The sequence below is a fragment of the Salminus brasiliensis genome, chromosome 1 (genome assembly GCF_030463535.1).
Source record: "Salminus brasiliensis chromosome 1, fSalBra1.hap2, whole genome shotgun sequence".
In the NCBI taxonomy this organism is placed as follows: Eukaryota; Metazoa; Chordata; class Actinopteri; order Characiformes; family Bryconidae; genus Salminus; species Salminus brasiliensis.
In genome coordinates, this window is record NC_132878.1 from 82,000,691 (window position 1) to 82,014,986 (window position 14,296).

General features: G+C 39.9%; 2 protein-coding genes across 7 annotated transcripts in view; one reads left to right on the top strand and one right to left on the bottom strand.

Annotated features, from left to right (window-relative positions):
* Positions 1 to 1,109, top strand: part of eef1a1l3 (eukaryotic translation elongation factor 1 alpha 1, like 3) — a 2,418-nt gene extending 1,309 nt beyond the window's left edge. The window contains exons 5-7 of the mRNA XM_072691073.1: positions 65 to 321; positions 578 to 812; positions 997 to 1,109. Of these exons, the coding sequence (XP_072547174.1) occupies positions 65 to 321; positions 578 to 812; positions 997 to 1,109 (605 nt within the window). The remainder of the gene's footprint in view (positions 1 to 64; positions 322 to 577; positions 813 to 996) is intronic.
* A 1,874-nt stretch (positions 1,110 to 2,983) lies between these two features.
* The window catches only part of asap1b (ArfGAP with SH3 domain, ankyrin repeat and PH domain 1b), a 104,774-nt gene continuing 93,461 nt past the window's right edge, over positions 2,984 to 14,296 (bottom strand). For 3 of the 6 annotated variants that reach the window (XM_072691029.1, XM_072691061.1, XM_072691020.1), the window contains 6 exons: positions 12,837 to 12,995; positions 10,300 to 10,378; positions 9,737 to 9,801; positions 8,603 to 9,117; positions 7,394 to 7,516; positions 2,984 to 4,451 (listed from right to left, as the gene is read on the bottom strand). In XM_072691029.1, the coding sequence (XP_072547130.1) occupies positions 4,377 to 4,451; positions 7,394 to 7,516; positions 8,603 to 9,117; positions 9,737 to 9,801; positions 10,300 to 10,378; positions 12,837 to 12,995 (1,016 nt within the window). In that variant the 3' untranslated portion in view covers positions 2,984 to 4,376. The remainder of the gene's footprint in view (positions 4,452 to 7,393; positions 7,517 to 8,602; positions 9,118 to 9,736; positions 9,802 to 10,299; positions 10,379 to 12,836; positions 12,996 to 14,296) is intronic. The other 3 variants (XM_072691044.1, XM_072691053.1, XM_072691036.1) reach the window with 1 other exon arrangement.

The window sequence follows — 14,296 nt, forward strand, 5'->3', positions numbered from 1 at the left end:
GTGGCTTTTCACCCAATGGCAAGCCTGAATTTTTTTTTTTTCTTCCCTTGCTTGACTTTCCCAGGAGTTGGCACAGTTCCTGTGGGTAAGATTGAGACTGGGATCCTGAAGCCTGGGATGGTGCTGACCTTCTCCCCAGCCAAGCTGACTGCAGAGGTCAAGTCGATTGAGATGCATCACCAGGGGCTTCAGACAGCCCTGCCTGGCCACAATGTGGGCTTCAACATCAAGAATGTGGCTGTGAAAAACCTGAGACGGGGAGATGTTGCTGGTAATGCCCAGCAAGACCCGCCATCTGATGTCAGCAACTTTATCGCTCAGGTAAGACCAAGTGTACGTCTTGTAGGATCCCCTGCCCTACTGACTACCACCTAGACTTGTAAATTCAGGCTTTTGGAAACAGGGGTGGGGAGGTGTTGGGATGAGACCCTGGAAATCCTGTAGAGCTGTAATGGTGGTTGAACATTGCATGGAGATCCCTTGCCCTGAACCTGTTGTCTTTGCTGGACAGTATTTAATACAGGCAGAATGAGCTGAATTGGTGTTTACTCTACAATGATTGTATCCTTCCCCATAGGTGATAATTCTGAACCACCCAGGCAAAATCAAGAGCGGCTACTCTCCAGTGCTGGACTGCCATACCACCCATGTGACATGCCGATTCGCAGAGCTACGGGAGAAGCTTGACCGGCGCACAGGGAAAAAGCTGGAGGACTGGCCCCAGGTCCTGGTGTCGGGAGATGCAGCCACAGTCAAATTTGTCCCCATCAAACCCCTCTGTGTGGAGAGCTTCTTTAGCTACCCACCTTTAGGTGAGGTGTTTGCTAGAATTTGGTGGTGGTCACCAACCCTCCACCCATGGACCTAATGTTCTCTAGGTCCATCATTAACTGTAGGTGTGCAGGGTTGGTAACTGGCTCAATCTATATGTTCTCATGAACCTGACCTTTTTTTTTTGCAGCAGTGTGGGCCATAAGCAGTCTTGTCTCTTTTCAGGGCGGTTTGCTGCCAGGGACCTGAAGCAGACTGTTGCTGTAGGGGTGATCAAGTCTGTGGAGAAGGTGGATCAAACCAAGAAGACAGGGCAGAAAGCTCACGTATCAAAATGAGTGGATCATTTACCCCTTTTATACTGTTCCTTTGTTTACCAGCAGTCTGGTATGTGGGCCTTGTGGCTGTATGTTTGAGTTTAATGATGGTACATAGTAATTTATGTTGACCTGAAAGTGGAGCTGCTTCTTTTGACAAATCGAGTGGGCAGAGCTGATTGTCTTAACTTTAAGTATCTAGTTCTTACTGTAAGCTGCTAGACTGCAAAATTTAATTTAATTACCCAAGTTAGTACTTCTGTATTTTGGATCTGCGTTCTGAGTTAAAGTAAGGTCTGCTATTTGTACAAACATTGTAAACCTGAAGGTGAAATAAAGAAGTTGGTGCTGAAAACTGCATGTCTTAATCTTGCCATGTTTAAACTTAAAGTTACTTCAGGCCTTTAAGGGGCAAGGAAGAAGGGCAAAACTGTGCATAGGTAGTGATGGATCATAAAATGGCTGATTCTCAACTAAGGGAACCAGTTGTGAATTTAGCCTTGGTCATATGCAACACTTCCAGCCAGGGCTCAGATGGCTTGCCTTGAGGGGAGGGGCTTGTGCTGTAAGAGTTGCAGTGGTAGCAGCAGCCAACTCATGAACCTACTGTCTACAATGCAAAAAAGCTACCATCCAGTAGATAAGGGAATTAGCTTTGCAGAACTTGCTGCACTTTATACCAAACCCAAGATCATAGGCCTCATGGAGCTTCAACCACTTTATGTACCTGGTAATTAAAGGTATTAAACTTCAAGCCTCTCAGAGTGACTGTTTACTGCTGTATGAACACTGATGTAGTGTTTGGTGGTGATGTAGCCTGTAACACCTCTACAAACTGGAATTTGCATCTTGTCAATTTCCTGATGTCCCTGAAGCAACTGCTTGCATTTGAAAGTAGTTCCCAGCACAGGACTGGCCAAAAGATTGCCCTAGCCGTTCAGGGCTGCATTGAGCAGGGGAAATCCACTGTTGTGAATGCTGATGGGCTGGAAGAGAAAGGGCCCCACTTGTCCATTTAGGAGTGAAAGTTGATACAGAACTAGGATGTTAGGAGCAACCCGACTTTTTTTTGCATCCCTCAACAATCACCTGACAACAAAATCTAGAGCAACTTGAGTCTTTCCTGCCTCCATGTATATGAACAGAGATGTTCAGAGTGAAGAGACCAGTCACTAGTTGAAATATGAATGGGAGTTCCCCTAAAGCTTAACTTGGTAAAGTACTAAAGTTCAACCCCTCATCAAAAAGACCCAATCAGCTTGCTGGTTACAGCACAAGCAGGAGAGTTGGAGTACTGGTGGAAAAAGCCCCCATCAGTGTGGAGATCTGTGCAGTACCCAAAAAACATCATATTCAGTACAATATTGAGCCAAATTCTCAAAACTATTAATGAGAGTCAGATTTTATCACGGATTTAAAATGTTTTTGAAACTGTTATTTAACCTTCAGTTTCCAGTATTTTGACCTCTTCCCACACACACAAATAGGAGCACAGTCTTGCGTAACTGCAAAGATGGCCACCAAGTAAACAGACTTGCCTATTAACATCAAGTTTGCTTCTTTAGTTTTCCACTGGAGCTCTAAGGCTAGTGCAGCCAACAAATAAATCGCCCCTAAGCGTTAGTCTCTATCAACTTGACTTGGTGACTCAGAGGACACACATGCCAACCTTCACTCTACCAGCACTGGTACCGTTACCTGATCGGAGGATTCACAGTTAGGAACTTGGAAATGACTGGACTGGTCAACCCTCCCCTCCTTTTTCTAGATGTTGATAAACTTGACTGGAAATGAAATAATTAAAGATCTACACAGTTTTTTGCACAGTATGGTACATTAGTCCAAATACAGCCCTGAGGTAGCAAAGAGATTACACAATACACTGGATTTCACCCTTCCATCTCAAACAGTATTTTATTTCATCTATTGAAACAGATCTGTAGGTCACAAATTCCATGTGGCTCTTTGTTGTGTTATCACAGCAGATTTATGCGAGTGACAGAAAAGTGAGTGCTGAGTTAGCTTCTGGTTTAGGTCTGCTCTGTTGCGTTTCGTTTGTACTGACAACCTGAGTATTGTCTCCCAACATAAAAAACAGTCTAAGAACTGGCTAGTTACCTGTGGTTAGAGGCAGCACCTGAATATCGCGGGACAAGCTAGTGTTGCATCAGGACCCTCTGCAGTATACTCCTCAAATATATCTTTGAGAAGAAAAAAAAAACACACTATGGAAAAACATGTTCCTTATGCATGAAATGCTTCAAGTATCGTCATCTTCTCAATGCCTTCAATGCTCACCAATAATAAAGAGGGTGAAAGGGAATGTAAAGAGAAGAACCTCAATGGTTTTTGTTTCTGGAACTGTGAAGGAAGTAGAATGAAGCGTATTGATGGTACGTAACGTACCGAGACGGCCAACATTTCAGAGCGGTGCCCTGTGTAAAGATGAGACTGGCGAGCCCCGGATCAGTAGAAGTGGAAGGAAGTTGTTGACATAAGACAAGGACACAGTGGCCACGCACGGTTTAACCACAATAACGGGTCGTGTGCATTACACAGGTTCAATCATTTCACAGGAGAGAAACGAGGGCGAGAGATAGTAAACGACTTATAGGTAATCCATCCTTAGACGTGCTATAGTGGTATGCTGAGAGATGTGGAGGTAAAAACAGTTCAGTCTTAAGATGATCAGCGCTCTCTAAGGTCCACAACCACTTTTCGCTCCCTTCCTTTAAGTCTGCAAGGCAAAAGCACGTCAACGTTGACCAGTCCGCAATAATACTTTACAGTTCACTGAACAGAACCGGCCCTGGGAGTGGTTAGCTGACGGGCAGAATACGAGTACACACCTTAATATTTTTTTTTCTCTTTTTAACGTTTGTCACACTAACACAAGGTTTTTATATTTACACACAAACACAAAACACTCGTGTGCGCGTGTTTGTGTGCAGCCAACACCGATATATCTATGTACAGTCGTTATATACAAAAGCAAGAAGTAACAGCTGAAGTGGAGGATGTGGGTAAATGCAGCCTTGGCTGTGCTAGTCTGTTCTAAACAGGAATGATAACACTGATAAAGTTAGATACTCGTCACACTGCGTCTCCTTGCCGGTGAGGAAGTTAATACGGGGTTTCGTTTTTTGCACTTTTTTGTGGTTTTCGTCTTCTATTTCTATTTCTTCTATTAAGTCCTGTGGAAGTTACGACAGCTATTTACAGTGCTCATCTCAGTCAGACATGAACAAGGTGGGCTGGGCTTCGTGGCTGGTGATTGAGTCGTGGGTGTCAGTCAGACAGGATGTGGACGAAGGACATGGGGAAGACGCCTTTCCTCTCCGGCTGCCCTTCGATGTGTCCAATCTAAAAAGGAAAGACAGACAGAGATGAGAGGGTGATTAAAGTAACAAGTGGTTTTTGACAGACCTCTTATTTTCTTATTTACTTATGGCCTGAACAAATTTAAAGGCATACCCCAGGGTTTTTCAACCTAGTGTTTGTCTGCTGAATGTCGATTACCACAGACATGGTTGATCATTTTAACAGACCTTTAATAGACCTGTTGACTCAAAACACACTTTCCAGAATAGAAGCAACTGGGGACTTGCTGAATGAACCCAGCAATATACATTTTGTAGAATACAAATTCTCTAGTCAGAAACCTGAGTTACTATTTACTGAAGGGGAAGAACCTCAATGGTCCATTAATAAGGCTACTTAAAATGTACATAAGCCATTCATTATAACTGACATAAAACTACATAAACATTAAGAAAGGCTTCAGACACCATGAAGGCTGTTTTTAATGTCATTTCATTCTCAACTGTCTCCTTGTTGAAATAAGCCTTCATGACATAAATGTTATGTGGGTTTTTGTCAGCAGTCATTAAAGGCTTATGTAGGTTTTGAGTTTTGTTGTAATTTATAAATTAAGTTACAAATGTGTACATGTTTCCAAACTGGTTCTAATTTAGTGGTGTGAGTGAGTTTTATACAGGCTTCAACCTGATCACCATGGGCACTAGAAAACCTGAGGCAAAGTAAAAGTATCTGAAACTATTTAATATGATCTTATTGAAATTCAAATATTTCAAATTCATATGCATTATTTATGCTTTTATTTGAAATTATTATTGGCAGAATTCAGCAACTGCCCATTGGCTTCTATTAGAAACGTGTCTTATAAGTCAACAGGACTGGGTTGCACTGGTTATGTACAAGTGTTTTTACTCAGGTTTGTGTATAAAGTATTAAGTCCTTAATTGACCCAAGTTCATTTCAAAGTATGGTTTTCAGAGGTGGGAAGTAACGAGTACAAATACTTAAGTTATTAAAAAAATTATCTGTATTTTACTTGAGTATACCTCTCACCTAATAATTTTTAAATCCACATTTCAAAAGAAAAATCTATACTTTTTACTCACTATATTTTCAAAGCAGAAAATTCAATTCAATTTATTTATCAGGCAGCTTCAAATCAGGCACCTAATCAAGTGCACTGCTGTACATTTAGCTCTTGTAATTTTATACTTGTCCTTGAGTAAAAAAAACCAAAGTAAGTAAACCAAACTTCAAATTTTATTTAAGTAAGGGACTGTGCTCCTGCCACCTCTGATGGTTTTACTAAACAACTTACTAATGCATACCCACTAAAAAACACCCTAAAAACACCGCTTTAACATGACTAAATGAGTTCAGAACCAATCAGTAAACACCCTGCCATGGGAACACAGATGATGGCTTGAACTGACTTTCATCATGTAAATACACATCACAACTAAATAAAAAAAAACAACTAAATAAATCTAATTTTTTAACAATTCCTTGCAAGGGCTAAAAGGAATGCAGTTTCCGTGTTTAGTGTACTAGCAGCTAAATTAGCCTTAAAAAGAAAAAGTAACACAAGCAATTCAGACAGTCAGGTCTTGTTTGAGTCTTCTTTCTTTGTTTTGTCCTGCTTTTCAGTTCTTTTCTAAGTAGAGGAAAAACATAAAAAACGATTGTCTGTAGTAACGGATGGTGTGATGTAGATAGAAATCAAGTTGAAAAGTGATGGTGACAGAAAAAAAAAAGAGGTGTTTGCGTGTCTGTGTAAGTATGTGCGAAAAAAAGAAACGTACAAAGCGTGGGTACAAGCTGAACTGAGCTGGGGCTAGAGGGGAGAAAGATCACTGAAACCACAGGAAGTCTATGGTTTTAAAGCAAAAGGCAATGCTTACTCTTCAAATGTCACCTTTGATTTCAACAGCATGGGAATGAAAGGGTTAATGTTTTCAAACGTTTAGTAAGGCTGGCGAGGCTGTCAGGGGCCCCTTTCACAAGCAGAACATGGGACTTGAGAAGGGCTTCTCTAGTGTGGGTCATCAGTGGCCATGCATTTGTTTCTGCATAGCATATTCCGTACGAGTCAAGAGTGTTGCTTTTCTCTTTACTGCAAATATATTAAATGTCAATGATCTCCTGTAAAGCAGCTCTACATTGCAGAATCTAAACTGCTTTGCTATCTTTTAGGAAGTCTCCTCACTGCTGCAGGCTGGGAATATTGTTCGTTAAAAGGTGCCCAGGCAAAGCCAGAGGCCACTGTGTAAGAACACAGCAGCACAGCAGTAAAAACAAAGGATCAGAACTGGACTGGGCTTAAAATAGCCAAACAACCTAAAGTTTACTGGATTGGTTGTGGACATCCCTAATTCTTGCTTCACTTACGTGCTCTAAATCGATAACTTAAGCTTTCCTGTTTGTGCTCCGTTGATTTTGCCTAATCTGTAGAGCATGGCTCTACTGAATATACTTGCAGAGCTGATGAGCATGTAGATCTACCTGAGCTACAAATCTGGCAAAATGAGTAACGGCAGACAGGCTCATCTTCTAAGAGCCAATCAGCTTTGACCATGCCTGGGGAGATGTTGTGAGTTAAAGCACATTCTATTTCTCCAATTCTGACTGATTACCTGCACTACACACATAGCCTATCAGGGTAGAATTAGAAAATATATATGACAGCCATGCTCCTTTTGGCAGTTTATGAGTTAGTCCTGATGGGAGTACAAGTCTTCCCATTGGTGTTTTGCTGTCTCCTGTTCTCTGGGTGTTAACAGTACTTATACCCAGCCCCGGGGACCACATGCATGTTTTAGTGTTTTCCATGCTGTAACAGCTCCCCTCATCAGGTAAGTTACACTCCCCCTCTGAGTCAGGCTGTGTCCTAAAAAGGAAACAACTCCAAAACATGTAATGAATGTGGTGCTTTTAGGAGTAGGAGTGAGAACCACAGGATTATTTAGAGATGCTGTAGTTTTACTCACCCACCACTCCTGGTCCTCCTCTCCAGTCACCACGATGACCTCACCCTCTGCAAACGTCAGCTCGTCATCGTTGTCCGCCTGACAGTCATAGATGGTCTTTACTCGTCGTGTTTTACTCTTCCCCTGGACAGAGAACAACAAAATAGATCATGAATGGACGTTTTCATTTTTATTCAATTTCCACATTTTCTAAACCAGTAAATTTTAACTAACCCAAAATGACAAGTGTGTTATACTTCCAAAAAAAGAAAAGAAAAAAAGACAACATTGAAGGCTGCCCACTGTTTAACTGTGTGTACCCTGCTAGCGTAAGAAGTGATTTGTGCCTGATCGGCATAAATCAGTGATCTTTCCTCATCACCTGTTAAGAGCATGTGATTTAATGCACTGCCTGCAGATCTATGAAATAAACTCAAAAACTTGTCATACAAGACTGTAAATATTAAGAGAGATGGAGGGATTGGCTGTGTGTCAGATATTCAGTCCAAATATGTTTAGCCGATTTTAGCTGATCAGATCATATGATCTATATTTCTTGAGTTGCTGCAGCCCTGTGTGAGGCCCTCGGTCACACATTCAGTCGCTAGATAGCAAACAGACCGCACTCACAGCTGAAGAAACCTGTTAAAGATGATTACAGATACAAGGTCTATAAAGTGTGCATCTTTAGGTGATCCTCAATCAATTAGTCAATCAAACTTTATTTATATAGCACCTTTCAGACTAATTAAACTGAAATTCAAGGTGCCTTACAAGTGATTGACGAAATAAGGATAGGATAGAGAAAGCATAAAAATAATAATAATAGAATTAAACATTTCATAGAAAATAAATGGTAAATCATGAAGACGATAGTTAAACGAAGTTAAATAACAAAACAAAATCAAACTAAATCAATAAATAAAAAATAAAATAGCAGAAAAAATAAATCAAAATATTGCAGATAATAAAAACAGATCTAATGCAAATGAATGTATATAAGAATGGATATTAAGACTAAGAGAAAGTTTATACAAAACACAACATAAAAGCCAGACTGAATAAATAGGTTTTTAGTTTGTGCTTAAAGATTTCTCTCACATTGGTTGAAAGGTTGTTCCAGCATTTTGGAGTGTAGTAGCTAAAAGCAGCATCAGCAAAGATCCTGGGACACTTAAGTTTAAAATTTGTTCCAAGTTTAACCAAAACAAACAAACAAACAAAACTCACCGTGTTGATCTTCCTAGGCAGCGGCACTGGGGTTGTTTCCGGGGCACACGCAGGGCTTCCATTGGTGTCTTCAGTGGGCTGTGTGGGCTGAGATGAAGGCTCTGCTTGCTGATTGGACGTTGGAGTTTCTGGTGATTCAGGTTTGGGAGCCACCTCTCCGGGAGGGGGCTTGTGAACAGGTTCAGGGGCTACAGGTTTGAGGGCACAGAGGTCGACCAGCTGGGGTTTTGGGGGGAGATCCTTCAGCTGCGGTTTGGGGGGCAGATCTCCAAGATTGGGCTTGGGGGGCAGGTCAGATAGCTGTGGTTTAGGAGGCAGTTCCCCAGGTTTGGGGGGTAATTCAGAGGGCTGGGGTTTAGGGGGTAGGTCCCCTGGCTGAGGTTTGTCAGGTAAAGGAACTTTCTGTGGAGTGTCAGATCCCTGCAGAGATTTCTGGAACAGCAGTGCAGGCTCTGGAGGCTGGCTGGGTTTGTCCACGGACGGGTGGTGGATGGTGTCAATCTTGCGCAGAGCAACTGAGGACACAAAGAGGAGAGGATCTTGATCTTTTGTCTAGAGCTAGCATTTCTCACACTTTGGCAGCTTGCCCAAGTATAATTCAACACATTTCATCTGACCTCACTTGTAGCTAAGGTGACTAAGGTGTAGGCTAGCTTACACCTTAGTCCCAATAACTATGTATTATTAAAGTGTATTTTGGTCATTTTGATTTGGTCAGTTTTATAAAGACAAAGTTTATGTAAACCATTTAACATTGTGCACTCAGTTTGTACATTGCCATGGAAACACACATTGTGCACTCAGACCCTCAGTTTCTTATTTATCTTGCCCAGTTGACAGAAAGACATGCTCTACACACAGATTTCCAATATAAGGAATAAATATAAAAACGATTAAAAAAAAATCTTTATTATTTGTGTTTCTAGCAATCCAACAAGTAGTGAAAGATTCATTCTTTCACTCTAAAATGGCACCAAACAATTTTCATCATGAACTTTTGGAGATCACCTCCAAACGTACACATGCCACTGTAAATGTTTTATACATACGGAGCTATACTCCATATATGCCAAAGCTATGACAATCAGTCATTTCAATGATACATTTTTTATAGACAGTGGACATGTAACTTACCCTTCTGAGGTAGTTTGGGAAGAACCCTTGGGCCAAGCGTAGATTTAGTGGTACTGGACGTAGTGCTGTGCAACATAAACAGGACCGGATATTTATTTATTACATGTTATTTATGCAGGGAGAGACCAGACAGACACGGTTATCAAATAAACTATGCAACAACTTTAAAGGTGTGATTAAGGATTTGCCATATTGCTAACGATTCTGCCCCGGACATGAAGCTTCAGTGCACATCTGTTCATTAGGATAAAATTCAGTTAACTGGATAAAGCAGAACCACAGCATTTTAAAAAAGCAAACAAACAAACATACAGACAAATAAATAAAAACTAATAAAACAGTCCAAAAAATAAATAAAATAAATAAATAAAAGAAAATAAATTTACAGTTGAGCTAAAGTTGAGAAACTGAGTCTAATAAGCTACCATCCACATTTCATCTGTTAATGAATAAGATTATACTACATATTATTCTGTACTATTTATCTAATCTACTTATGTAACTCTCTGGGCAGCAGGTGTTTATTTGTTTAGAAAACCAGACACAAAGTAAGGTCTATTTACCTTTGTTGCTGTAATATCCCTTCAAACCGGTTTGCTATTGGAGACATCTTGTTGATGGGAGGTGGTGTGGAGTCACTTCCTGAAAGTATGAAGTCAGTGGAAGGTATATAATCAATATGCAGTTTTGAAGGTGCTTTCTATTTAAACTGCACTCTTGCAGACAAGGTATGCAATAAAATATGCAACAGAACACTGTGTACTAATGATACAGAGCTGCTGGAACTGCAGAACCTGGGCAATGCACAGTGACTGCCTTACAGACGTAACCCACTCAATGGGGCTAGTTAAACTATATGCAATATATATGTAACTGTATGTAGATAAATATGTAGTGTTTAAATATTAAATGACATACAGTCAGGTCCATAAGGATTTGGACAATAACACATTTTTAAATTAGTGAGTTCCAGACGTTAGGCAGTCATATGACTTTGGAGATTGGATTTGCATCCAAGTATTAAAAATAATATTAAAACTATATAACTATAAAAACAGAGAACTTATCATTTCATTTATCATGAACGACATTAGAAAAATGCCTGGCCAAGCCCAGCTTTTGTAGTTTACTCAGCACCATGCAAAGCACTGAAGTTAACATCAGAAGAAAGGTCAATGGGTACAAGTAGAGGCTAACTGTTAGTCTGAGCCTTCCATTAGTTTTTGTGCTTCAATTCTAGCTGTTTTTTGTAGAATTTGCTCTGGTGTTTTCTGTCAGAAAGGAGCAATAAGTAGACCTTGTGTAAACCTTGTTTGGGGTCTGAAGTTGCTTCTTAAGTTTGGAGCTGGAAGGGCAGTGCAACTAGCAAGCAATAGGAGCTTGTACCCCATAAACCTGATCACAAGCTTCCTTCACTTGTTAGCTACAGCAGCTCTGTAGAACCAGCCCACAACTTAAAAGGAAACTTCGGACACCAAATAGTTCTTACCCCAAAAGAATTTAATTGGCTGAAAGAGTAGTTCTCAAATCTGTTAGGGTGCAGCTAGGTAGTCCACTATGTGTTAGGAGTTATAATCGAACAAAAAGGTAAGTCTAGGAGGACCTTGAGGACCAGTTTGAGAATTACTGTCCTAGCCAATCACACACACAAGGAATAATGTTCATGCCATAAATGTGACTTATTGCTCCTACAATTACTGCAAACTACTGTATAACTGAAACATGAACCTAAGTGTTTTTGACATATAAGCAAAAAGCAAGAGCAGATTTATGGATTTCTCATTAAATACAGCTAGACATTGGAACTAACATCTAGATTAAAAACAGGGACTTTAGGACATCACACAGACAGCAAGAATTGACCATTGGTTATGAACATGATTATGAACAGGAACATAAATACAACAGCACGGGTCCCATTCCTCCTGGCTGGTTCACCTTAAACTTTTAGAATAGAAACCACCATTATATAATAAAACAAACAATAATATTAAATTAAAAATAATAAACATTTATTAGATAATGACTCCTGTCCCTGATGTGAATTATACATTGATTTAGCCTCTAATGAGAGTTGTGCAGCGCTAACCCTAGTCAATGGGAAATGCCATAGCTATAAATTAAACAGGCTATATGCACAGGCTATATGTAATGGCTGAAGCTTTAAAATGACTGTTAGTGATGCAAAACAATACATAACGCCATATGTACCCTACTTTTTATATGTGAAGCACCTGCCTTCCTTCCTACCTTCCTTACTCTCCCTCCCATTTAGCAGGTTAAAGACTCTGCACATGGTGGCACACTAATAGCATTTGGTGCTTCACTTTAGTGACACTATGTGTCCTTGTTTATTCAAAAGAGAGCCTTTCAATATTTGAGGTATCTTGCAGTAAAAAGTAACTTTAAAGAAAATTCTACAATTTTTTTTTTCAAAATGTCTGCAAAAGACATGATCATTCAGAGTGGTTTGATATAAAATGCTCCATTCCAGTGAAACTTAATAGTTCAGATTGTTCAGTGATGGTGGGAAGAACCAGATGTCTGAACGCTGAAATGCACCGCTTTTGCCATTATTGCTGAGCAGCAAAAAGCTTGTATGAAGTTTGTCTATTTTCTATTTTTTTTCTATTTAAAATTACAGCTTTCATTTGTGTTGTGTCAGAATTTCATAACAAATGGACAGTCAGGAATATTATTTGGGGGGTAACAATCCTGTAAATTGCAAGTAAAGAATGTTTTGTGCTTCTCCTGTAAAGTTACTCATTTTGAGACAAAGTTTCAACAGCACTGGTTGCTTTTCCTATCATCATTACGTTTCTCTACAATAAACCATTTCAATAACTGAATTATTCTGAAACTCTAGGAACTGCTGGAATTCTCCTATATTAGATGAGAAGAGAAACACTTTGCAGTAGGACTCTGAACTGAAGAATTTTTTTAGATTAACAGTGCTGGATCAATTTTGGAAATCTTGGACTACATTTTCTTGGACTAATGTCCTTAGCTCAGAACACATCAGTCAGAATCATGCAGCCGACACCTGTTCCTGGGTAGGAGGAATGGGAGTTCCTTGTGTTGAGATGTTCTGATGGCGCACCTTTACAATGAGGGGTGTATGAGAGCGGGGTAGGGGGGTCAGACAGCGTGCGTTTGTGTCCAGGGGGAGGGGGCGGGGGTCTCTTCTTGGACAGGGTGGAGTTGCTGTTACTGGGGATCTGGGAGCCAGGGGAGAGAGGGGAGGATGACGAGGGCGGGGCTAGAGGGAAGGTAAACATAAACACAAACAAAAAAACAAAAACAAAAACATCATCATGCAACGGGTTCATGAGGAGGGACAAGGACAATCATGTGATATCGGTTCAATTAACGGAAAGAGAGGAATGTGTGGGAAGAGAGGAAAGGGAAAGGGATGGATGAAAGGAACACTAAAGGAAAGAGGGAAAGCGGGGTCATGTTCAGCAGAATGTTACTTCGGGCAGAGTTCAGATAGAGATGTATGATCTACTATTGAGCAGCATTGACTGCTTAAGCATTGACTCTTAAGTCAAACCTCCCATTCCCACACCCCCTAACTGCATGCACAAAATGTATTAAATATAATAAATAAACTATATACTATACTATAAATGCATACTAAATAATACAATAAATATATAATTATAAAATAAATATAAATTATATTACATATTATATATTTATAAATAAATATATAATATAAATTATATTATATATTATATATTTATAAATAAATTTAAATAAATATATATAAATACATTGAAATAAGACACCTGTACTAAAATTTGAAAGGAAACTTGAACTATTGAATTTTCTGTAATCCAAACCTTTGTTTAAATGCTGTTGTATTTGATTGATGCTATTACTAACGGCAACATTCTGCAGTGGTTTACCACTGAACAAGGTCTAGAAGTGAGGATTAGGGGCAAGAAAATATCATTTAAAAAGCTGGACTACAATCCAAACCACACAAGGAAATGATGGTTACTCTATATTCTCAGATGGAAAAGGACCAGTCTGTGTAAGAAGGTAGAACTAGTAAAGAGTTTTGGAGTCAGGGACAGTTGATGCAGTAGGACAAGTTTGCTACTTACACATAAAAGCAATGAACATTAACAATATCAGCTGGGAAAAACCACAACACACCATTACAAACGTTAACGGGGTAAACAATGTTAAAATGACTGTGCCGACACCACTGAAGGACACAGACAGAAAGTCCTGAACAGACAGTACAGAAAAACTAGAAACTTCTTCTAAAACTGATAAGTGCCTTTTACTCATTTCCCAATGAAGGTTAGCTGTTAAATGAACAGTTTAGCAAACAGTGAGGTCATATTTGCTTTACGATAGCCAATGAAAAGCTCAGCCTGAGACCGGAGATCAGCAGGACAGGATGAGTGAAGGTTTGGGCAAAGCTATGGTGAAACATCACTGTAACATTACTGTCCACTGCAGTCTAATATACAATGCAATGGAAGGAAACATCAAGCAAGGCATGTGGATTCGGGTGGTTATTACGGATGGCGTCCTTAAAGGTCA